Here is a 26,826-nt window from a genome sequence, read left to right as displayed (position 1 = left end):
CTGTGAGCACTAGATCAGCTTCTGCTTGTCAGGAGCTGTTTTTCTTTTCATTGCTGCACAGGTTTTCCCATATCCTCTAAACCATGGGTTAAAAGACTATGGTCCATAGGTCAAATGTGGCCTGATGCCTGTTTTGGTAATTAATGTTTTTGGAATATAGCCACTCTTTTTTGTTCACCTATTGTCTAAGGCTATTTTCACACAAAATGCAGAGTTGAGTGGTTGTGAGAAGACTATGCCTCATGAAGCCCAAAGCATTCACTATCTGGCAATTTGCAGAAAACCTTTGTTGAATCCTGCCTTAAATATAGCAAACATGAGTGCATTCAGTTTCTCCTCAGTTTCTTATGTTATCATCTTTTCTTCCACTGCAGTGATGCAGTTTATAAAGTTATTGAAGGAAGCTTTCTCCCAATTGCAATTAAGAACTATTGTATACGTGTTTATACACATGCAGCTCCTATTTATATCTCTTACTGTTTCATTAGTATGACTCTCTCCCTCCAAATTCGGATAGACGTAATCAGTTTTCGTAGAATAGCAACAAATGTTAACCACTTTATACTAAATGTTTTCTTTTTAACTGCTTCCTAGATTTCCTGTAATCCAAGTCTCTTAAACCTACCCACTCAATTATTTTTCTCCAGTACCATATGCATCTTTCAAAACATATCTGATAGCTAATTCCCCAATATTATTTTTAACCCTCTACATTTGTGAATTTCTCTTACACTAATCATTTTCAAATTAGTAAAAATGTGAATGTAAGAAGTATGGTAGATACTGGACAATTGTGACCTGCACAGACTGGTCAAAGAGCATTTGACTGTTTAGAAGCGTGGTAAGATTATTCTTTTTAAATACCAAATTTATAGATATGTAATTCACATACCATAAAATTCACATATTGAAGTATACAATTCAGTGATCTTAATATGTTCAGAGAGTGCACACATCAGCACTAATTCCGCAACATTCTCTTCACCCCAAAAAGAAACCTCATGCCCATTAGCAGTCTCCCCTTCTCATTCATCAGCCTGTGGCAAATGTTAATCTATTCTCTAGTCAGTAGGTTTTCCAGTTTGGGTCATTTTCTACAAATATTATATTTATATATAGTATTTTGTGTATGGCTTCTTTCATTTAGCATAATATTTTCAGGGTTCATGCACATTGTAATATGTATGAATGCTTCATTTTTATAGCCAATTTATATTGCTTTGTAAGGATATATCACCTTTTGTTTAACCAGTCATCAATTGAGGGACATTTGGGTTGTTTCCACTTTTTGGTTGTTATGAATAATGCTGCTGTAAACATTCATGTACAACTTTTTGTGTGGACAAAGTTTTAATATTCTTGAAATACACCTGAGTGGAATTGTTGGGGTCATATGAAAACTGTATGTTTAACTTTTTGAGAAACTGTCATACTGTTTTCCAAAGTGATTGTGCCATTTTATATTCCCACCAGCAATAAATAAACATTCCAGTTTATCCATGCCCTCCCACACTTATTAATGTACTTCTTTTTTTTATTATTATTATAGCCATCCCAATGGGTGCAAAGTGGCATGTCCTTATGGTTTTCATTTATATATCCTCAGTAACTAATGATGACAAATATCTTTTCATGTACTTATTGTCCATTTGTATATTTTCTTTGGAGAAGTATTTATGCATATCTATAATAAGGCAGAATAATGACCCCCTAAAATATCTCTATCTTAATCTCTAGAAATTATGAACATGTGATGTTCTATGGCAAGGGCTAATTCAGGCTTCACTTGAAATTAAGACTGTTAATCAACTGACCTTAAAATAGGAAAATTAACCTGGATTATTAAGGTGAACCCTATGTACTCCCAGGTTCATTAAAAGTGGAAGTGGAGGACAGAAAATATGTCAGTATCAAAGTGATGGAAGACTTTACTGTCCATTGATTTCTGGTTCTGAAGGCAGAAGGGAGTGGGGTGCATAAGCTGAAGAATGGGATGGCTTTTAGAATCTGGAAAAGGCAAGAAAGCAGATTCTCTGCTACAGCTTCCAGAAATAAACAGTGCTATTGACACCTTGATTTTCATCCTGTATTAGCCTTCTGACAAGTGTAAGCTAAGAAATTTGAGTTATTTTAGTCAACAAGCTTTTTGGTAATTTTTTATTGCCAAAATAGAAAACTAATAGAATATATTTTACTATTTTTTAACTGGTCTGCCTTTTTGTTATGGAATAGCAAGAGTTCTTTATATATTCTCAATACAAGTCCTTTGACAGATAATGGAAATCACAAATATTTGATTCCATCCTGTGGATTGTCTTCCCACTTTCTTGATGGTTTCCTTTGAAGGATAAAAGTAATTCTTTTGATGAAGTTCAATTTATCGGTTTTTTCCTTTTGTTTCTTGTGCATCTAGTATCATATCTAAGTAGTTATATACTGTCTGAGGTCATTAACTTTTGTTCCTATGTTTTTCAGTAAGAATTTTAGCTCAAACTTAAATCTATTATCCATTTTGTTATTTTTTATAAATGGCATGATTCAGAGGTTGAAACGTATTTTTTTCATAGAGATGTCAAGTTATCACAGAATATTGTCACATATATAAAAAAATCAATTGACCACGAATGTCAGGATTTCTAGACTAAAAATTCTATCTTGCCTATCTGTATTTATCCTATGTCAGTACCACAATGTATTAATTACTGTAGCTCTTTTTATTTTTTTTGAGACAACGTACTTCACCATTTTGGCCAGGCTGCTCTTGAGCTGCTGACCTCAAATGATCTGCCCGCCTCAGCCTCCCAAAGTGCTGGGATTGCAGGTGTGAGCCACTGTACCAGACCTGTAATTACTGCAGCTTTATAGTACTTTTTGAATTTGGGAATTCCAAATTTTTTCTTTTTAAAGAACACTTTTGCCTAATGCGAGATGCTTGCAAATACATATGAACTTTAACATTAGCTTGCTAATTTCTACAAAAAGAAAAGACAGCTGGAATTTGGTAAGAATTGTGTTGAATCTGTAAATCTATTTAGGGAATATTGCCATTTTAACAATATTAAATCCTGTGATCCACGAGATTCTATGTCTATACACTTATTTATGTCTTCTTTAATGCCTTTTAATAATGTTTGTAGTAGTCAGTGTACAAGTCTTGCAATTATTTAAAAATTTATTTCTAAATATTTTATCCTTTTTTGATGATATGTAAACGAAATTGAATTCTTTGTTTTATTTCTGGATTATTCATTGCTAGTGTATATAAATGCAGTTGATTTCTGCATATTGGCCTTGTATTCTGCAAATTTTGCTGAACTCATTTATTAGTTCTGGTGGTTTTTTGGTGGATTCTTTGGGATACAAGATCATGTCACCTGTGAATGGAGGTCATTTTACATCTTTCTTTCGAATCTGGATTCATTTTATTTACTTATTTTCTTACCTACTTGTCCTAGCTAGAACCTCTAGTACAGTATTAAATAGCCATGGCAGAAGGGATATCTTGTCTTGTTTCTGATTTAAGGGGAAAACATTTAGTCTCTTTTCATTAAGTATGATTTTAGCTGTAAGATTTTCATTGGCTGCCTTTATAAACTTGAGGGACTTCCCTTCTATTCCTAGTTTGTTGCTTGTTTCTATTATGGAAGTGCATTGTATTTTTTCAACTACTTTTTCTATGTCTATTAAAATGATAATGTGGTTTTGTCCTTTATTCTATTAAGATGGTGCATTACATTGACAGATAGATGTTAAACTTGAAATCATACTCATACATAATATATAATCTTTTCTACATTTTGCTGGTTTTAGTTTGATAGTATTTAGTTGAGGAATTTTGCATATATATTCATAAGGGCCATAAGACTAGAGATTTTAAAAAATATTTTTGATTTTGGTATCAGAATAAAACCAGTACCACGGAATGAATTGAGAAGTACTCTCTTCTTTTATTTTTTTTGTAAATGCTTGTGAAAGATTGGCACTAATTCTTCTTTAAATGGTTGGTAGAATTTACCACCAAAGCCATTTTGTCCTGGGATTTTCTTTGTCAGAAATTTTTTGGCTATTAATTCAATCTCTTTATTTGTTGTGAGGCTATTCATATTATCTACTTTTTCTTGGGTTAGTTTCAGTAGTTTATGTCTTTCTCTTTATAAGAATTTCCTCATGTCATTTGGGTTATCTGATTTGTTGATATTCAATTGTTGATCACATTACCTTATAACCCTTTTTACTGATGTAAAGTTGGTAGTGATGTCCTCTCTTTTATTCCTGATTTTAGCAAAGTTAGTCCTCTCTTTTTTTGCTTATTAAGTCTAGCTAAATTTTTTTCAGTGTTGTTAATCATTTCAAAGACATAGTTTCAGAACTAATTTTTTCCTAACATTTTCTATTCTCCTTATTATTTATTATTGCTTTTGTGTTTATTATTCCTTTCTTTCTACTCCCTTTTAACTTACTTTGTTCTTTTTTTAAAAAATTTTCCTAAGGTGGATGGTTAGATTATTAATTAAAGGTCTTAAAAAAATACATTTGTTTATAATCATAAATTTGTGTCTTGTCACTGCTTTTTCTGCATTCCATATGTTTTGGTATGTTGTGTTTTAGTTATTCTTCATCTCAAAATATTGTTGAATTCCCCTTGTAGTTTTATTCTCTGATCTATTGGTTATTTAGACGTTTATTGCTTAATTTCCAAAATGTGTAAATTTTTTACATTTTCCTCTCATGGATTTTAATTTTATTACATTTTGGTTGGAAAACAGACTGTGCAGATTTCAATCCTTTTAAATGATTGAGGCTTATTGCATAACCTAACATAGTCTATATTTAAAACGTTTCATTCAAAGTGCAAATGTGCGCTTTGGAAAAATGTGCATTCTACTGTACTTAGATAAAATGTTCTACAGGTATATTTTAGGTCTAATTGGTTTTTCAGTTCTCTGTTCTTTGTTAATCATATGCTTAGTTTTTCTAGTCATTATTGGAAGTGGGATATCAAAGTCTCCCACTATTATAGTTGAATTGCCTATTTCTCTCTTCACTTCTATCAGTTTTTTCATATTAGGTGCATACGTGGTTATAATATGCATTCCTGATGTCTTGACCCTTTTATCATTATAAAATGCTTTTTTTTCAATGTAGAACTTTTTCTATCAATATATATTTTGTCTTATATTAGTATAGGTGCCCTGCTCTCTTTTGGATATTGTTTGCATATGACATATCTTTTTGTCATCCTTTCACTGTCAACCTATTTGTATCTTTGTATACAATGTGTACCTCTTGTGGGCAACATGTAAATTATATGTTTTTGCCTACTCCACCAATCTCTCCTTTCTGAGTGCACAATGTAATCCATTTATGTGTATTCATTTATCTATTGATGAACAGATTGATTGCATATTTTGGCTATAGAATAATGCTGCAATTAACATGAGAGTGAAGATAGCTCTTCAACATGCTGATTTCATTCCCTTTGGATAAAGAAAATGTGGTGTGTGTGTGTGTTTGTGAATACCATACAGCCTTAAAAAATAAGGAAATCTTATCATTTGCAAAGCATGGATGAGCTTGGAGGATGTTATGCTAAGTGAAATAAGACACACTTGGAAAGACAAAGACTGCATGGCCACACTTATATGTGGAATCAAAGTTGAACTCATAGAAGCAGAGAGTAGAATAGTGGTTGCCAGGAATAGTGGATGAAAACTAATGAGATATCAATCAAAGAATACAAAATTTCAGTTAGAATGAATAAGCTCTGGGAGTCTATTGTACAGCGTGGTGACTATAGTTAATAATAATGTGTAATTGAAAATTGCTAAGAGGGTATAAATATTTTCAACACAAAACAGTAAGGATATGTTATTTAGCTTCATTTAATCATTTCAAAATTTATTCAAAATTACATATTAAATACTATATATTTGTATACAAATAATTTTTATGTATTAATTTTACCTTAATAGAGCTGGGGGAAAGGAATGTAAAGAAAATCCATTTACTTTTTTTCAAAAATTTTAAGTTTAATTTTAAATTCTGGTGTACATGTGCAGGATGTACAGGTTTATTACATAGGTAAATGTGTGCCAACCCATTTATATGTAATGTAACTACTAGTAACATAGAATTTGCATTTGCTATTTTTCTATTTGTTTTCTGTAATAACATATCCTTCTCGTTTTCTATTATTTCATTACCATTTTATTTTGTACTAAATAGATATTTTGTAATATACCATTTTAATTTCCTCATAATTTATTTGACTAAACTTTAAAAACATTTAATTTTCTTTTATGTAATACAGTCTCATTCACATTAATGCCAACCTAATTGTATAGTATTTAAAAACTTTGCTTCAGTAGAATTGTTTCTTGTCTCCTCTTTATGCTATTCTTGTCATACAAAGGATATGTGCTTATTCTTTAAAAGCTCATCCATACTCTAATACTTATTTCTGTATACATTGCTTTTTAAATTGGACAGGAGCAGGAAAGCATTGCAAACAAAAGTAAGTTAATACTTTTATATTTATCTGTGTAGGTAGTTATGTTTACCTGTGCTCTTAATTTCTTTTTCTGAATTCGAGTTATTGTCAAGTGTTCTTTTACTTCATTTTGAAGAATTCCCTTTATATTTTTGTAATACAAATCTAATGATACATTCTCTTCATTTATATTTATCTGGAAATGTCTTAATTTATACTTCAATTTTGAATGATAGTTTTGCTGGTTACAGAATTTTGCATCTACAGTCTTTTTCCTTCAATATTTGAACACGCCTCCCCATTGCCTTTTTGCCTGCAGAGTTTCCACTAAGAAGTTAGCTCTTCATCTCTAAATAAACCTTCTAACATGATGATTACCTTTCTTCTTGCAGTGTTTCAAGATTCTCTCTCACTGGTTTCTGGTAGTTTGACTTTGTTGTGTTTAGGTGTGGATCTATTTGATTTAACCTGCTTGGGTTTTGTTGAGTTTCTTTGATATGTATATTATCTTTATAATCAATTGAACTTTTCATGTATTATTTCTTCAAATATTTTTTCTGACCTTTTCTTTCTTCCTTCTCCTTTTTAGACTCCCGTCATACACATGTGACTATGCTTGATGGTGTCCCCAAAAGTCTTTTGAGACTCTGTTCTTTATTCTTTATCCTTATGTATCTCTCTTCAGTCTGAATAATTTCAAATGTCTTGTCTTCAATTTCATTGATTAGTTTTTCTGCCAGTTCAAATCTGCTACTGAGTCCCTTAAGTAAATTTAAAATTTTAGTTACATTACTCTTCAATTCCAGACCATTTATTTGTTCTTTTTTTTTATAATTTCCACACTTTGTTGAAATTGTCTATTTTGTGAGATATTGTACACATATGTCCTTTAATTCTTTTGACCTATTTCCCTCTAGTTCTTTGAAAATATTTACAATAGTTAACTTATCATGTTTGTCTAATAAATTCACCATTTGGATTCCATAGGGACATTGTCTATGAACTACATCTTTCCTAGGTATTGAGTATACTTTCCTGATTATTTGGGTGTTTCATATTTTTTTCATGTTGAAAACTGGGCATTTTAAATAATATAATTTGGCAACTATGGAAATCAGAACATTGCAGTATTTGTTGTGCTTTTTTGTTGTTGTTTTGTTTATTTAGTGATTCTCTAGACGAATTCTGTGAAAGCTTTTTCATTATTGTGTGCAGCCAATAAAGTCTCTACTCAGTTAACTTAGTGTTCAGTTAATGATTGACAGAGGTTCCCTTAAATTCTTTGAATCAATAAGTCTCACAGCCTATATCCAGAGCCTTTGTATAAGTAAGTATGTTGGGGCATGTCTTCAGTATTCTGTCAAGTAGTTTATAACTCTTTCTAGTCTTTAATTCAAATTCAGCTATAGATGAGACATGAGCGCTTTCTTACTTCTTTTCTGGGAATATACAAAGTCCTGCAGATGCAATCTAGGTTCCCAGGAATATTTCAGAGCTTTTCAAATACCATTTGAATATCTTGTTCTTAAGTGATTTTTAAATTTTTCTATTTGTGCATTTATTTATGAATAGCCTCCTTTTAGCCTTAAATGGTAATGCCACCTCAAGTTACTTAGATGTTCAAAAATTGCCGTACATACGCATACACAGAGTAAAATATACCTATATATTTGACAGAGCACTGGGAGAGCATTGTTCACACAGAGTGAACGCTGAATCATGTGAGACAAAACAAATATTTACATGCCTCTAGTAGTGAGGCTTTTGGAGTGTTCCAAACTCATTCTTTTCCCTCCTCTGGCTACTACGCTAATGGTTTTCAGTTACCACAGTTGCAAGGCTGTTGTTTTTCAAAGTGACTGCAAAGCTGAATTTTAAAGAATGGGACTACATCAAGTAAAAGTGGCACGGTCTTCTGTTCCTTCAGAGATTCAATCTTTTTTTATTTAAGTAAATACTCCTTGGATTTTTGTGAGCCTTTAGGTATTTTCAAATATCTGAAAATAGTTCATTTTGACCATTTTTATTGCCAGTGTTCTCTTTCCTCTTCTGGAGAAGTAGGCTTTTTGAGGTCTTTAATCCACCATTCTGAAAGTGCTTTGGTATTATGTTTAATTTTTCTTAAATAATTTTCCAATAATGAATATTTTAAAAGTTTGTCAATGCTGTGTATTTCTGAAGTACTTTCATATTACCATTATAAACTAGCTTTCCTTGAAATTTTATTAACTTTTTTTTTTTAAGATTTGCTTTTGCTTTTACCTTTTTTTCCAACCAATTTATTATTGGTTACTTTTCATCTTTTTTTTTGTTTGTTTTGTTTTAGAATGTGATATTTTCCTTTGTACCACATCAACTTGGAGTCTTCAAAGTGAAACAGATGATAGAGATCATTGGTTTAGTGGCAGATGAAGATTCGCAGTCTTTATCAATGAAACCTTTCTATCATGTATCTTTATATTTCAACAGCGTCTGCAAAGCTCCCACCATGGAAGTTGTGAGGAAAATTATTCCTGGTATGCTATTGTGTAATGCCACTTGGTTTTGTTGTTATTGTTGTTAAGATTATTTTAATATACTAATTGCTTAATCACACACACACACGTGTGTGTGTGTGTATATATATATATACTTGTGTGTGAATATATATGTATGTGTATATAATATGGTCTGACCTAGGAGTTCTCATCTTTTAACATGCATTGAAATCACCTAGAAGGCCTGTTAATACACATATCATTGGCTTACATCTTAGTAATGATTATTAAGCTTCTCTGTGTTACAGCCCAAAGACTCACATTTTTACCATGTTCCCAGTAGATGCTGACACTGCCATTAGTGCCATTCTGAGGACTGCACTTTACGTAGCACTGGTTTAGTGACGTATACGGTTTATTTGATTTTTTCATGGTTTGTATATTTTATTCTTCTTAGTTTGGTTGCTGAAGGAATCTATTATATACACTGTTTTTGACTATTCCATGGATTTACTTGTTGCTACTGTTTTATCTAATTCTTCTTTATCTTTTATATGTTGAACTATATGAAGTTGCTGATAGTCAACTGTTTTTAACCAACAAAAAATTTACTTTCATATGGGCTAACTTAAATCCTTCAAGTTATCATATTTTATATTTTTTATATATGCATTTTTATTATTCATATTTTATTATTTTGCTAAATTGTGTTGTATAGATCTTTTTTAATTAATGATTTGTATTTTCAAAATGTGTTTAGGAGTTGAGCTTTTAAGTTAGAATCAATTATCTAGGGTATTAATTAATTCATGGTTATTGCTTATAAAGTTGAAATTAAAAATACCATCTATAAACTTAATATTCAATTCTATAAAAGGTATATCGCCTGTGATCTGTAATCCTACAGAAAAGATTGTAGTTCAAGACTTGGCAAAATGCAAGACTTATGCACCTCTATCAGTACTTAAATCCACCATAAGATACACTCACAATCGTCGCTCATGTGGAGAGTCAGGGAAGGATGTGCTATTACCCTTTCCCAAATATGGAGCTGCAACTATCGGGTCTACAGACCATCATAAACATTTCAGGTAACATGAAATATTATAAAAACCTGAAATTTTGAAAAGTATAGTGGACAACATGGCATGCAGAGGTTTGATCAGATCCCACTGTATAACACTAATGGTGGCAATAATAACAAAACTGCAATTTTCTTTTCCTTTTTTTTTTTTTTTTTTTTTTTACATGGAGTGAGATGGTTGTTGAATGCTACTGTGTTTTCTTTATCTAACCTCTTTTCACCTCTCCTATGTACTTGCCAGGAAGTGAATGGTATATAAAATATTCTTAAAATACGCTGTTGACAAGTATAGAAGAAAAATATCAACAATCACCTTTGGGAATGTAACAAGTCCTCAGAGTAGAAATGTTTATTAAGTATGGTTGACAGCTTGAGTTTATTTAAGCTAAAAATAAAATTGTGTGAAACGATCATAGTTATCATAACCATCATCTTTGTTTGATCCCTTCAAAGACACATTTTAAATAACCTTTCACAAAGTGAACTTAAACCTTCCCAATTAGGATGATAAAAAGTGTTTAACCTCAGTTTATATTTATCCAAATCTCAAATCAATTACTAACTTTCTAATGGTTAGTAAGAAGTGAACCAGGCATTTCAACATGCTTATCTGGATCCTATGCCCATGAATAGTTTTTACACATTTGAGACTGAAATGCGTTTTTTTTTCTGCGTGCTTGTATGCTACTAGTAAAGTATCTAAACTACAATGGCTCTGGACTTTCTGCACTTGTCTTTTTAGCTTTGGTTAGTCATTAAGCTCACTTAATTCTGCAGACATTTTCTTGCAATACTATTTGGTTTTTAGGACATACTTGTTTTATTGTATACAATAGGAAAAGTCCAGATTTTTCTATAGTATATCTTATCATTTTACAAATTCCAACCAACTTAGCCTTTTTAAAAATTATTACTTGACAAGTACCGTAAAACACAGAACCATAAAAACCACTTAGACTGCATTTTATACAATTGTGTATCATAAAAAAGAAAATTCTGATTTTTCTTCTGCCTCATTCTGTTTGCTCCCACCCTGCAGAGGTGGCTTCTGGCAATAATTTTTTATGTATCTTTTTCAACTCTTTCTTAAGGTTATGCACGTGTATCTATATAGAGATATAATGTGTTAATTTAATATTATTATTTTGTTTCTATATATATTAATCAGATGATCTAAAAATAGCAGAATTTTAAAAACAAGGCTTGGTTTTTACTATTTATCCCCGACCATAACTATTTTTCTCAATGTACACTTTTTTCATATGAATAGTTAAGACAGTATTTAGTCCTTATGTTTTCTGGCTAGCAGTTAGTAACTTTAAGTAATGAAATAAGTTTTATAGTATATTTACTTGTTGGTGATTGTAATTTCTATTTTATTTTAATGCATTTTACCTTTTCAATTTTTGAGAAAAAAATAAGGTAGGAATTTTTCTCTAGTTTTTATTTACTGCAGAATGCCTTGTGCTTAGAACAATGTCGGGCATAGAGTAGGCACTTAGTAAATTTTTTTTGAATAAATAAATGAGGAAAAATATTTTATTTCCATAGTAATTTATGTCCCTTGTACTTTGCATATTTTATAAAACTTATCTTCTTTAAGCTGCAGAGGTATTTCTAGATGTTTCTCTAAGGAGCTGATGAGGATTTAGATATGTTAATAGCTCTTTCTCATTTAAGGCATTTACACCACTACTTTCCTTATGCCTCTCTCCTTGTTAGAGATTTCAGGAATTCAAATATTTATGGGAACTATTTCTAGGTTCTAAAGATGGTTAAGTGTCTCAGGGCCTGAAGAAAATTTAGGTATCAACAGTTACCTTTGAACAACAAAGCATTTGTTTCCTGTCTTGTTTTTTCACTCTTTTAAAGTATTTAACATAGTTAATGCTGTGTTACTGTAAACATTGAGGAATTGTTGAAGAAAAGAAAAAAATAAATTTTCATTTGACTTTGTGACTAATATCTTCATACTGATGTTTTAATTATTGAGGGTGAACATCTTAATGATTAAGAACATTTGGTGAAGATTGAGGTAGACCAAACCCAGAAGGTGTGAATACTTGCACATTACTTTTTATTGAAAATGTGTGATGGGTAGAAAGGAAGAGCATAAAGCTAGTTGAGTGAATATTAGATATAAAGTAATTCACAGTTTTTTTAGGAATTGCTTTCTCTATATAGATTTATTGTTGATAGTTATTTCATAAGCTGTGAAGTTTAAAGGAGGTAGCGTGTTTAGCAAAAAGATTCATTATTCTACATTTTTTTCCCTAATTTTGATCATAATGATCTAAAAAGAGTTAACTTTTAGAAAACACTAGTCAGATTCAGGTCTAGTTTCTTGGAGTCTTATGTGTAATCTAGCACTGTCCAAATTGCCTATCTGACTAATTATTCAAAGGTGGGTTTAGAATAGGCACCATTACATCCTAGTGACCTTACAAAGGATTGTTTTTGATTAGATTAAGAAAAAATAGGCTTCACTCTAGTTCTACATGCAATCATGTCTTGATATAGAATAGTATATGAGGGGAAGGACTAGAATCTGTCCTATTTGTCATTCCACACCCAACACCTGACATAGAAATTGGCTAGGAACCTCTTAATAAATACGGATCGAACAAATGCATATATGAAAATATTAACATGACTTGCTTATATTGCAGAACAACTTTCACCACGGTTCCAAGATTTAACTTTGTGAATCCTGATTTTGCATATACTACATGTGAAAAACAGCAAAAGAAATACCATGCAAAGTATTATTCAATGTATCTTAAATATTTAAGAAGTATACGCTTGCAGAAACAAGCAGAGATGTAATGTTCAATTCCTCAAACAATATGCAACAGATCATGGTGTCTACAGAATCAAAATTTTTTTTTTTTACTCATTGGTTTCTTTTTTATTTTAGATGTTTTAAACGACATTTCAATACATGATAAAAGCAAAGCAGTGAGCTGCTTTAGCTACAATTATTTATTTTGTTACCTTTTGACTTGGAGATGTCTTAGATGAATTTCCCCAGAAGCAGATCTTGAGATAGGGATTCCAGTGCCTATGATTTATGGAGGGTGTACTCTCAAGGGAAACTCGTACAGATGAGGGAAGCAATATAGGGAAGGAGTGAAAGCTGAGGAAAGATGTGTTTCAAATAAAGTTTACAGTCAGCCTAATGCCCAGGGTCTCTTGAGACTAAATTTTACCAAATGGTTTTTCCTGCCTTGAGCCAAAGATGCTTGTCTTTTGTGGTCCATATCAGTCATTGGCTGTCCTTGGGTGTGGCAGGCATTAGGATAATTTCCTTGAGATGTTTGAGAAGGGGGTCTCCTCCACAGAGGACAATTTTATGCAGAGTAGTGCACCAGTCTGCGTACGTGGATATGAGTGAGAAAGCAGCAAGATGCGCTATGGGAAATGCTTGAATTTATAGGTGTTATTTTCTGAATGACTTGACTGCAATTACTGATTATTATTATTATTAATTTTATAGGGAGAAAACGTATTCATATAATGATATAGACATAGGCTTAGAGTCAGGTCTAAGGTCACCTTCACTGTCAGTAGCGAATATAGAAGAGGAGCTACCTTCAGCAGAGAATTCAATCAAAGCGAAACGATTGTTAACCACAAGGAGTTTAGCATCTCAGGAGGAACAGTCTCTCAAAAGAAAGGCATGTGCAATGTTTTACATTTGGTTATTCCATGAGAATTCTTAAAATAGCTTTTGCTAATAATGAATAATTCTGGAAAAATATGATTTTTTGCAGATAATAAAAAGACTTAAATCAGACCCATCCACACTCCAGGAAAAACATGACTGCAGTCTAATTTTGACACCAAAGCAAATTTATCAAGTAATTGTTGGTGAGAATACACAAAAACCTACTACAGCCTTTATTTTCTTTTAAAAATTTCTTCAAGTATAATTTATATTTCATGAAATTTAAGGTATGCATGTATCACCTTTGGAAATATAAGAGGTCCTCAGAGTAGTCATATTTATTAAGTATGATTGAGAGAATGAATTTTAGTAAATTTAAAGTTATGTAACTACCTTCATAATTTAATTTTAGAATGCTGCCATCACTCTCACGCCTATATGCAGTTACTCTTTCTTTCTTTCTTTCCTTCCTTCCTTCTTTCCTTCCTTCCTCCCTCCCTCCCTCTCTCCCTCCCTCCCTCTCTCTCTTTCTTTCTTTCTTTCTCTCTCCTTCCTTCTTTCCTTCCTTCCTTCCTTCCCTCCCACTCTGTTGCCCAGGCTAGAGTACAATGGCATCATCTGGGTTCACTAAAACCTCCATCTCCTGGGTTCAGGTGATTCTCCTGACTCAGTCTCTTGAGTTGCTGGGATTACAGGCACAGTGCTACCACACCCAGCTAATTTTTTGTATTTTTAGTTGAGACGGGGATTTCACCATGTTGGCCAAGTTGGTCTCGAACTCCTGACCTCAAGTGATCTGCCTGCCTTGGCCTCCCAAAATGCTGGGATTACAGGTGTAAGACACCACGCCCCGCCCAGTTACTTTCTATTTTTACCCCTTGCCTCAGACACCCATTAATCAACTTTCTGTCTCTATACAGTTGCCTATTCTGAACATAAATGGAATCGTACAATATCTAGTCTTTCATATATTGCTTCTTACACTCAGCATAATGTTTCTGAGATTCGCCCATGTGGTAGAATCAATATTTTGGTCCTTTTTTATATTGAAATAGCACCTCATTTTATGAGTATACCACATTTTGTTTATCAGTTCCCCGGTTGATGGACATTGAGTTGTTTTCAGTTTGAGGCTATGATCAATAATGCTGCTATGAACATTCACATAAAGTTCTCTGATTTTTAGGAGTGGAATTGCTGGGTTGTATGATAAATTTATATCTAACTTAAACCTCTAAAATGTTTTCCAAAGTGATTGCACAAAGTTGCAGTCCTATCAGCAATGTATAAGGGTTACAATTTCTTCAACATTCTCACCAGCACTGTTATTTTCTGTCTTTTTGGTTATAGACCTCCTAATGAGTATGAAATGTTATCTCATTGTGGATTTGATGTTCATTTCCCTAAATGAATAAGATGTTGAATATATTTTCATGTACTCACTTAGAGAAATGTCTACGTATGTCATATATGGTCTTTGGAGAAATGTCTTTCAAATTCTTTGCCCAATTTTTTATTCAAATATTTGCTTTCTTATTACAGAAATTTTCTGTGTATGCATTTATGTGTAGCATAATGTAGCTATGCCTGAAACTTGGATTCTTAGCTTAGTTCTCTCTGGAATTGTGTTTGTGTGCTTCAGGAACACAGTGTGTGCTATAGGGTAGGAAGACTCTGTAATGAGACCAAACTGGTTTTGATTCTGCAACCTACTAGTGCAATGACATTAGAGTTTACCTCTATGGGTCTGAGTTTCTTCATTTGTAAAATAGGAAGTGATAATATTGCCTACCCTACAGTATAATTGTGTGAACCGAGTGCCTTACACATAATAAGTGTTTAGAAAGTTTCAGTGAAAACACTTCATCCATAAGATGAGTATGCTGCATTAGAAAATACCTGAAGTTTAATTGTAATTCCTTTATCCATTCAGTCATTTTAAAATGTTAATTGAATGACCACCACGTACTAGACACAGTTCTGGGTTCTGGGGATACAGCAATGAAGAAAGTTCCTGCTCTCATAGAGATTACTTTTGGGTGGGGTAGGAGGGAGATAATAAACCTATCCTTATATAATGCGTCATTAGTTTACAAGGTATGAAGAAACATAAAGCAGGTCAAGTAGATCGAGAACAATAGAATGTTTTCATGGAGAGTGTCTTTTATGAGGTGGCTAGCATCTCTGAGAAGTACATTTAAGCAGAGGCAGATACCTGTGTGAGGTAAAGACATGAGGCATCTGGGCTGACTGTGAGTTAGGAGAACAAGTGAAAACTCCTTTTTAACCTTACAGAGGTGCTATGCAATGTAACCCCCTAGGTCCGTTTTCACCAAGTGATTGGAGGACAATTATGATTAAAGAAGTAGTGGCTATAATGGTCTGAAGTGAGAGTTCTCATTTTATCCTAACCATGGTTAAGGTGGCTATGAGGGAGATGTGGACAGAGGATAACTGATTCATGTGGATAGGCAGATTCTCTAGGGGAGAATTCAGCATACAAACACATGGAGAATGGTGGGAGAGAAGGAATGTAAAGGGGCACAAAATTTTTGGAATGATGAATGTTCACTCTTTATTGTGGTGATTGTTTCACAGGTGTATACATACACCAACACTAATGAAATTCTGTACTTTAAGTATGTTCAGTTTACCATATGTCAGTCTTAACTAAATTAAGCTGTTAAAGGCAAGGCAAAACTAAAAATTATTAAAATTGCTTTTTTATAAAACCCTGGGCATTTTAAGGTGAAAACTTAAGCAATAGGCCATGGGAAATTTACCAGTTTCCATAAATTACAGATAAGTGAACAAAATAGTTGTACTAGTGGGAATAGAGGAGGTGTTGAAGTGTTGCAGATCAAGGCGCTAAGATAAGTTATAGTGAATGGTTCTTGTTTAGTCATATAATTTTCCATATAATTAGAATATATTTATATTGAATTATAGCCAATAATGTCCAAACATTTAATTATGATCATGTAGAAAAAAATGCTTACTTAATAATTTCAGATATTATGGTAAATATTTTTCTAAATTTCATTTTTATATAAATTGGTTGATCAAAATATATTTTGAAAACTTAAAAAGTAAATGAACCCGTTTGCCAACTTTAAATTTAACAAAATACTTTTCATTTTTTTCAGGGCCTTCTGTCCTTAACTTTGGTAATATTTGTGTGAACTCTTCAAATACTCGTGCACTTCATGTTGTTAATATGCTACCTATACATGTTTTGCTCAAGTTAGATATTGATTTAGAAGAACTTCAGAAGACCAATCAATTTTCATATGTGATTCCACCTACATCCAGTACTTACATTTCAGTGATATTTGAATCTCCTACTGTTGGAAACTTTTGGAAGTAAAAATTATTTTTGAATTTCTGTTTGTTAGAATCAAAGTGTACTTTTATAGAATATATATTCATTTGCCTGAATAATTGTATTGTATATTATATTTTTTCTCCAAACATAGAAGCTATATGTGCATCAATTTTTAGATATATAAATTGATATTTTAGTAGCAATCTAATTATCTTTCACAATTAAAGTGTTACATGCTAAGAACTGTGGATGTTAATCAATGCTATGTGCATTTTACATGTAGCTGAATTCTATAATCACAAATAGCTATCATCAGTTAAATGTGGATGCTTTTGCTGTGTTACAGGTCTTTCACGTTTACGGTGAACAACGTACCCAGTGGACACATCCTAGTGATGGCAGTTGTCCAGCTAGTAAAACTTGAGCTTTCTTCTAATGAGCTAGTATTGAGACCACGAGGCTTCTTGATACAAACGTATTTTCGGGGGACAGTTAGATTGTATAATCCTCAGAATTGTTCTACTCAGTTTCAATGGCAACCCATAAACACAGGAGGAGGGATAGCATTTTCTGTTTGCCCAGCTAAAGGTAACAGTTTATTGTTTGTTTGATTTAGATATTTATTTTTTCATGTATTCATGTCTACTGGTATTTAATTATTTATTGAGTGTGTACTGTGTACTGGTGCCAAGAGTATAGAAGTAAATGAGATACTGTCATCTGGGGTATTTATTTTTACAGACATAATACAATTTGGAAATATGGAACCCTTATTAGTGTTCTCCAGAGAAACAGACCAACACACACACAGAGAGAGAGAGAGAGAGAGAGAGAGAGAGAGAGAGAGAGAGGAGACGTTTTAAGGAAGTGGCTCTGGCTCACAGGTTGTGTGGTTGTGTGGGCTGGCAAATTTGAAATTTGCAGGGCAGGGTGTTAGACTGGAGATAAGGGAATTGTTGATGGTGGAGTCTGAGTCCAAAGGCATTCTGGAGGCAGAACTTATTATTCCTCTTGGGACATCAGTCTTTTCTGGTAAGGCTTTCAAGTAATTGGATGAGACTCATCCACATTATGAAAGGTAATCTGCATGTTAATTAACTGATTGTGATAATTATTTTACAGTATATATGCATATCAAATCATTATGTTGTACACCTTGAATATATACAATATTGTATATTAACTGTTTTAAAAAGTCTACTGGTTTAAGTGTTAATTACATCTAAAAAAACACTTTCACAACAACATCTGGACTGGAGTTTAACCAAATAACTGAGCCCCACAACCTGGAGCAGTTGAAAAATAAAATTGATCACCGTAGATACTTATGGACAAACTAAAGTTTGTTTAGTTTTAGTTAGATAATGATGGTATGATTCAGAATGACATATTTTTCTAGAGTATGAGTTCTTTTAGAAAGATCTAGAAATTACTTATAGCCAATGTTGAATATAGCTCATAAAATCCAATTAATAAAATCAAGAAATGAAAACTAAATAAGATGATTTTTGATTAATAGAAGACAAGCTCAGATATACCTTGTTTGACATGCCCTGTATTTGTGAACCGTCCTCTTAACCTTGCTTCTGCCATTCCCTGGAGTCTATAATTTTACATAGTATACCTGCTGTAACATGAACACTCGTAACTGCTAAACTGTGACTTAGTAGCCTGTTGAATTTTACAAACATCCTTGTGATGTGCTGTGAGGACCTTATGATGGCACAAGCTATCATTTAGGAAATAAGATCGCAATGTAGAAGTTGAATGATCAATACCGTATCTTTTTCTTATGTGTATGCCATGCCTTTCCAGCTAGATGAAAAGAGCCGGATCTTTGTATCTATAGTGACTTATTTGGTGCTTTATAACAGCTGAAGTCCAATTTTGCATGAATGGAAAGTAAAACAGACTTTGGATAATCTTAGCTGCTCACTAGCTATTTTAACTTAAGCAAAGTATCTATGAATACAAGTTTCCTCATCTGTAAAATGGAGAGATGAATACATCTCAAAGATTAAATATGTGGGAAACTTCTCTAGTGCCTGGCAAAGAGTAAGTGCCAAATAAATGGATAGTCATTTTATTACAAGTATTTTCTAGATCTGTTTGGAATTTTTTCCTGAAAGGATCCTCAGAGTAATAACTTAACCTGCTCCTTTCTGTCCATCCTCATTAGAAATCCCTTGCTACCTGCTTCGTTCCTTCTATCTTTCCTCCCTCCTTTCTTCCCTTTCTATTTCCCTTCCTCTTCTCCTTCCCTCTCTCTTTAAGTCTAATTTAGCAATGGTTGTTATTTAGGGTCTAAATAGAAATAAGCTATACTTCATATTTCAGATGAGTTCTGGTTTGTAGAAATCTTGCCTTAAGCATATTTTCTTGTGAATATCAGTCATTTCCAAATCAACCGTTTATATAACTCTAAAAATGCTTCTAATAGGGAATGTTATAAAAATAATCTTAAGTATTAAATTAAATTCACTTAGTTTTAGTGTGGACGTATAGACAGAGACTTTGACAAATTTAACAAGGGGAAGAGTGGGACAGTCCCTTCAGTAGGTTTGGAGGTCACCAATACAGCTGTTTAATCTTTTTATTAATGTGGATTGATTTAGAACCATTCTAGATCACAATTTATTAAGTATCTGAGGTATACTTTCATCAATATTTTGCAGATTCACCTGACCAAGATCTTTTTAAATTATAACACTGAAAATACTGGATCCTGCCTTAATCAATTATAATGCTGAGAGAGTAATTAGAGAAGAAAGAACATATTTCTGTACATTTATGATATTTTAGATAAAAATCATTCCATTTCTTTGAACAGGTATCAAACAGTGGTTGTTGTATTATCAGCATTCCAGCTATAGCTTCTGACCAACCATCTGATTCTGTGCCAAGAGTGTTTAAAAAGCTCACTACCCTATACTTTTCCTTGTATTAATATTTCTTTATTCTAAATAGGGAGCAATGGGCTGGACTTGCCTTATTACTGCCATGGTAAAATCTACCTTCTCATATTTTTCTGCCTTTTAAAAGACGGAACTGCTTTCTCCTTTGTCTTGCTATGCTAAGATTTATTGTTCTTTGTTAAAATACTATTTAAACAAGACCTTTAAGCCACTGCCTTGAGAGATACACTTTTGAACTGAGGCCTCTCCTATGTGATGAGTATAGCATGTATCAGTAAGTTTCTGCTGGTTTTTCTTTTGTTGGTCTGACTTTCGTTTTCAAGAAAGTATCTCAATTAAACATTTATGAGGGTTGAGAAAATAGATTAGATTTTCTCCCCTTCAGCTGGATTGAGCAAGGCTGGGACTGGTAGGGCTGGTACTACATATAACCTAGGAGTGAGAGAACTAAGAAAGAGAGTGAGAGTGAATTGATCAAAAGCAAGTTCATGGATTGAGTGATTCAAGGTTTTAGTAAGGATAAAGGTAACAAAAACAATAAAGCAGAAACATGAACAATACCCACAGAAAAACTCCAATTAGAAGTGAATTCTATCTTAGAAAGTATCAATCTACTCTTGGCTGGGCATGGTGACTCATGCCTGTAATCCCAGCACTTTGGGAGGCTGAGACGGACAGATCACCTGAGGTTGGGAATTTGAGACCAGCCTGATCAACATGGAGAAGCCACGTCTCTACTAAAAATACAAAAATTAGCCGGGCATGGTGGTGAGCACCTGTAGTCCCAGCTACTCGGGAAGCTGAGGCAGGAGAATCGCTTGAACCTGGGAGGCAGATGTTGCAGTGAGCCGAGACTGTGCCATTGCACTCCAGCCTGGACAACAAGAGTGAAACTTTGTCTCAAAAAAGAAAAAATAGATATCAATCCACTCTTATATTCTGCCCTTACAATATCCACTATCCCAACACAAATACAAAACCTATCATGCCTCAAGGAAAAAGGACAAAGAAAATATAAATTTTAATTTGGAATTATTCATTTTAGTTTACAAAAGTATAGAGAGGCATATGATTAAATGTATCGTCCAGGATGGAAAACCAATATAGCACAAGAAAAATACCTTGGTAAAAAGTCACTTTCTATTTATAAAAAAGTAAAAACAATATGAAATTGAGTAATCATTATATAAATATTCTGAGGAAAGGAACATAAGCAAAACTATATATGCTACAAATTATAAACACTTTTTTCAATGCTATATGACATAGATTTGAGCATTATATTTTTGTATTCTTAAAAAGGCAAGTACTCATGGCATTACTCATATAAACATTTTACTTGAAATTAAATATCTTTGTACATTTGGTGATTGTTTAAAAATTATAAGAGGTGCAATGAGCAACCAAAGAAAATAAAATGTAAAAACCTCTCCTGTAAAAATAAGAGTTCTAAAGACCACGAAAAGTATAACTCGTGCTCCAGTTTATGATATTGTAATTCCACTTCTCTTTTACAAAACTTAAGTATCATCATTGTATTTCCATGGCAGCCATAAGGCAAGCCCAGCCCATTCCTCCCTATTTAGAATAGAGAAATATTAATACAAGGAAAAGTATGGGGTAGTGAACTTTTTAAACACTCTTGGCACAGGATCAGATGGCTGGTTAGAAGCTATAGCTGGAATGCTGATAATACAACAACCACTGTTTGATACCTGTTCAAACAAACTGAAGAGGATTTATCTAGAATATATTAAACGTATACGTAAAATCTGCTCCCAGATTTCTCTGGTGCCTGCTGGTGTCTTCTCTGGGCCAATAGACAAGTGATGTCTCCAGTAAGGAACGATTTATGTCCCAACATCAGGCAAACAGAGGCTGAGGCCCAGTGTTCTCCTGTGTTTTTAATTTAACAGTCTTAATGTATTGGGGAGAAATACTTTGTTTTCCTTCACAGATATCCAGTTTCTTTCCCATACCCCTCATATACTTAATATTCCTGAAGAAAAAATATATAACTGTGCTCATTGGAGGGAGAAAATTCTTCTTGTGCTGACTTGTCAATATGGATGTATAATTCTTTCATTGCTTTCAGCTCTTCTCAGGGCACTAAAGTGGCTTTATTTATAGCACTGAATATTCTTTGTTGAAATTACTTCCCATCACATTCTTCCCCAAACCCCAAAGAACAGGAGAAAGCTGTTCTGTAACCTGACTTTTACATAATCCCCAGGATTTGTCTTTCTACAGAGTTCCTGATCATCCTTCATGTCACAATTCACATGCCACCTCCATATAATGAAGTTTCCTCTACCCTTTGGCTAATTTAGTTTTTTTTACCCTTTGTTTCTGCTCCCATTGTGTGTTTGTTATGTCATCAACAATTATTTGTTTATATCTGTCTCTTATTTTGGCAGGCATTGCTAAATCCATATCTGATGTTGGTTCCTCTTCCCAACAGGACCCTCATTTTGTTTGGGGCAACAATGTTCTCATATGAAAAAACGTTTCCCAAACCTCTTTTGCCATGGACAGAAATTTTCCTTAGCTTCACCCTCCTCCTATGTACTTGAAACTGTTTCAAGTACTTTTTACATGTATTAGCATATTTATTTATTTGGACAATAAGAAGTTTGGTATCACATATATATATATGTATATATGTTTGTGATTATATATATGTATATATATGTATATATATGTATAAAATTGCTCTTTTTGTCTTTCAAGCTTATTTAAAACAAAATTACATAAAGAAATAACTATAAAAATATGTTGTTGAGATTATAACATAAATATACAATAAATATAACATTAGTACCACGTAGAGGAGAAAAGGGGGAATAAAGGTATGTAAGAGTAACATTTCTACAAAGAGCATAAAGGGGGAAATAATTGCACAGATCAAAATGTCAGTGGAAAACATTCACTTAGTACAAAAGAACATAGTAAATGTAGAATAAAGAATAAAAATACACGAGCCAAACTTAAAACAAAATGTAAAACAGCAGACATAAATTCAAATATATCAATTCTAGCACTAAATATGAAAGCATTAAAGAAGCATCAAATAAAAAGGCAAGGACTATTTATTAGATATTAAAACAACAGTAAAAACTGAAATATCTACCACAAACAGTCTGCAAAAGTAATTTAAATCCAAGGATACAGGATAAAAGTAATAAGATAAACGCAAACAGGAAACATAAGAAAGCTGGAGTGATGATACAACAATTAGAAAAAATACACATTTTTAAAAACTTTTATTTTAGATTCTGGGGTACATGTGCAGGTTTATTACATAGGACAATTATCTGTCACAGGGTTTTGATGTATAGGTTGACACCAAGGTAATAAGCATAATACCTAACAGGTAGTTTTTCAATCCACAACCTCCTCCCAACCTCCGTCCTCAAGTAGTACACAAAGTCTGTTGTCTGCTTCTTTGTGTCCATGTGTACTCTATGTTTAGCTCCTAGTTATAAATGAGAACATATCATATTGGTTTTCTATTTCTGCATCTGTTTGCTTAGGATAATGGCTTCCAGCTACAATCAAGGTTTCTGCCAAGGACATGATTGTATAATTGTATTCTTTTTTATGGCAGTGTAGTATTCCATGGTGTATATATATATATATATATATATATATACACATTTTCTTTATCCAGTCTAGTATTGATAGGTATTTAGGTGGATCTCATGTGATTGCTATGGTTAATAGGGACAGACACATATATGTGTCATTATGATAGAATCAGTTATATTCATTTGGGTATATACCCAAAAATGGGATTGCTGGGTCAAATATTAGTTCTGTTTTAAATTATTGGAGAAATACCAAACTGGTTTCTACAGTGGCTGAACCAATTTAAACTCTCACCAGCAGTGTATAAGCATTCTGTTTTCTTTGTAACCTCAACAGCATTGGTTATTATTTGTCTTTTTCGTAATAGCCATTCCAACTGGTATGAGATGGTATCTCATTGTGGTTTTGACTTAACATTTCTCTAATGATTAGTGATGTTGAGAATTTTTTTTTCATATGCTTGTTGGCTACATGAATGTCTTATTTTGAGAAATGTGTGTTCATATCCTTTGCCTATTTTTTTTTTTTTTTAGACGGAGTTTTGCTCTTGTTACCCAGGTTGGAGTGCAATGGCGCGATCTTGGCTCACCGCAACCTCTGTCTCCTGGGTTCAGGCAATTCTCCTGCCTCAGCCTCCTGAGTAGCTGGGATTACAGGCACGCGCCACCATGCCCGGCTAATTTTTTTTGTATCTTTGGTAGATACGGGGTTTCACCATGTTGACCAGGATGGTCTCGATCTCTTGACCTCGTGATCCACCCGCCTCGGCCTCCTAAAGTGCTGGGATTACAGGCGTGAGCCACCGCGCCTGGCTTGCCTATTTTTTAATATTAGACTTTTGTCAGATATGTACATAGTTTGAAAAATCTTTTTCCCCATTCTATAGGTTGTATTTTTACCTGTTGATAGTTAATTTTGCTTTGCAGAAGCTCTTTAGTTTAATTAGGTCTCATTTGTCAATTTTCGTTTTTGTTGCAATTGCTTTTGGTGTCTTCATCATGAAATCTTTGCTGGGTCCTATCTCCAGGATGGTATTTCCTAGGTTATTTTCCAGGGTTTTTGGTTTTAGGTTTTGCATTATAATCTTTAACGCATTCTGAGTTGATTTTTGTATGTTGTCTAAGGAAAGAGTCTAACTTCAATTTTCTGTGTATGGCTAGCCAGTTATCCTAGCATTATTTGTTGAATAGGGAGTCTTTTCTCTTTTGCTTGTTTTTGTCAATTTTGTCAAAGATCAGATAGTTGTAGATGTATGGCTTTAATTTTGGGCTCTCTAGTCTGTTCCATTGGTCTATGTGTCTGTTTTTCTACCAGGACCATGCTGTTTTCGTTATTGTAGTCTTGTAGTATAGTTTGAAGTTGGATAAGGTGATGCCTCCAAGTTTGTTCTTTTTGGTTAGGATTGTTTTGGCAATTTGGGGCTCTTTATATGGTTCTGTATGAATTTTAAAATAGTACTCTTCCAATTATATGAAGAATGTCAGTGGTAGTGTGAGAGGAATAGCATTGAATCTGTACATTGCTTTGGTCATTTTAACACTATAGATTCTTTCAATTCATGAGCATGGAATATTTTTCTATTTGTTTGTGTCATCCTTGATTTCCTTCACTAGTGTTATAATTCTCATCGTGGAGATCTTTCACCTCCCTGGTTAACGTATTCCCAGGTGTTTTATTCCTTTAGAGGCTATTGTGAATGGAATCACATTCCTGATTTAGCTCTCAGCTTAGATGTTGTATAGAAAAGCTACTGATTTTTATACATTGATTGTGGATCCTGAAACTTTGCTGAAGTTGTTTATCCAATCTAGGTGCATTTGATTAGAGAATATGGGGTTTTCTAGGTATAGAATGCTATCATCCTAAAACAGAGATAGTTTGACTTTCTTCCTATTTGGACGTCTTTTATTTATTTCTCGTGTTTGATTGCTCTGTCTAGGACTTCTAGTGCTGTGCTGAATATAAATCATGGGAATGGAAATTCTTGTTTTGATCTAACTCTAAAGATAAATACTTCCAGCTCTTTCCTGTTCAGCATGATGTTGGCTGTGGGTTTATAATAGATGGCTCTTATTATTTTGAGGTGTGTTCCTTCAGTGCTTAGTTCATTGAGGGCTTTTAACATGAAGGGATGTTGAATTATATTGAAAGCCTTTTCTGCATCTATTGATATTATTATGTATTTTTTGTTTTTAGTTCTATTTATGTGATTAATCACATGTATTGATTTGTGTATGTGGAACCAACCTATGTCTCTTGGTATAAGGCCTACTTGAACACGGTGGATTAGCTTTCTGATGTGCTCTTGGATATGGCCTGCTAGTAATTTGTTAAGAATCTTTACATCTATGTCCATCAAGGATTTAGGCCTGAAGATTTCGTTTTTTGTTGTATCTCTGCCAGGTTTTGGTATTAGAATGATCCTGACCTCATGGAATGAGTTATGGAGGAGTCACTCCCCCTCAATTTTTTGGAATAGTTTCAGCAAGAATAGTGCCAGCTCTTCTTTTTACATCTGGTAGAATTTGACTGTGAATCTTGTTGGTTCTGGGCGTTTTCTGGTTGGTAGGGTTTTTACTACTGATTCCGTTTCAGAACTCATTATTGGTCTGTTCAGGGTTTCAATTTCCTTCTGGTTCAATCATGAGAGGTTATATGTTTCCAGGAATTTATCTATTTCTTGTAGGCTTTCTAGTTTTTGTGTACAGAAGTGTTTGTAATATTTTGTAAGTTTTTTTTTTTTTTTTGTATTTCTGTGGGGTAGGTATTAATGTCACCTTTGTTATTTCTGATCTATTTTGATCTTTTTTTTCCCTTTTTTAGTCTAGATAATGGTCCATCAATCTTATTTATTCCTTCAAATAACCAGTTCATGGATTTGCTTTAATTTTGTATGGATTTCCATGTCTCAATTTCATTCACTTCAGCTGTGATTTTGGTTATTTCTGGTCTTCTGCTAGCATTGTGGTTGGTTTCCTTTTCATTGTTTTTTCTCTAATCTTGTCTTTATGCTTTCTTTCATTAAGTTAATCTTCAATCTCTGCTATCCTTTCTTCTGCTTGATGGATTTGACTATTGATATTTGTGTATGCTTCACCAAGTTCTCATGCTGTGTTTTTCAGTCCCATCAGGTCATTTATGTTCTTCTCTAAGCTAGTTATTGTAGTTAGCAATTCCCCTACCCTTTTATCAAGGTTCTTAGCTTCCTTGCATTGGGTTAGAACATGCTCCTTTAGCTCAGAGGAGTTTGTTACTACCCACCTTCTGAAACCTGCTTATA

The 26,826-nt window shown here is 33.2% G+C and overlaps 1 protein-coding gene across 1 annotated transcript in view; it reads left to right on the top strand.

Annotated features, from left to right (window-relative positions):
* CFAP47 (cilia and flagella associated protein 47) overlaps positions 1-26,826 on the top strand; it is a 442,460-nt gene that overhangs the window by 53,606 nt on the left and 362,028 nt on the right. The window contains 7 exon segments of the mRNA XM_021669675.2: positions 8,817-9,006; positions 9,845-10,058; positions 12,721-12,873; positions 13,548-13,728; positions 13,825-13,921; positions 16,865-17,081; positions 17,390-17,631. Of these exon segments, the coding sequence (XP_021525350.2) occupies positions 8,817-9,006; positions 9,845-10,058; positions 12,721-12,873; positions 13,548-13,728; positions 13,825-13,921; positions 16,865-17,081; positions 17,390-17,631 (1,294 nt within the window).

Source organism: Aotus nancymaae, unplaced genomic scaffold (assembly GCF_030222135.1).
Source record: "Aotus nancymaae isolate 86718 unplaced genomic scaffold, 86718_ANA_hifiasm-v0.15.2.pri h1tg000058l, whole genome shotgun sequence".
Lineage (NCBI taxonomy): Eukaryota > Metazoa > Chordata > Mammalia > Primates > Aotidae > Aotus > Aotus nancymaae.
This window is presented reverse-complemented; position numbering and strand designations above follow the sequence as displayed.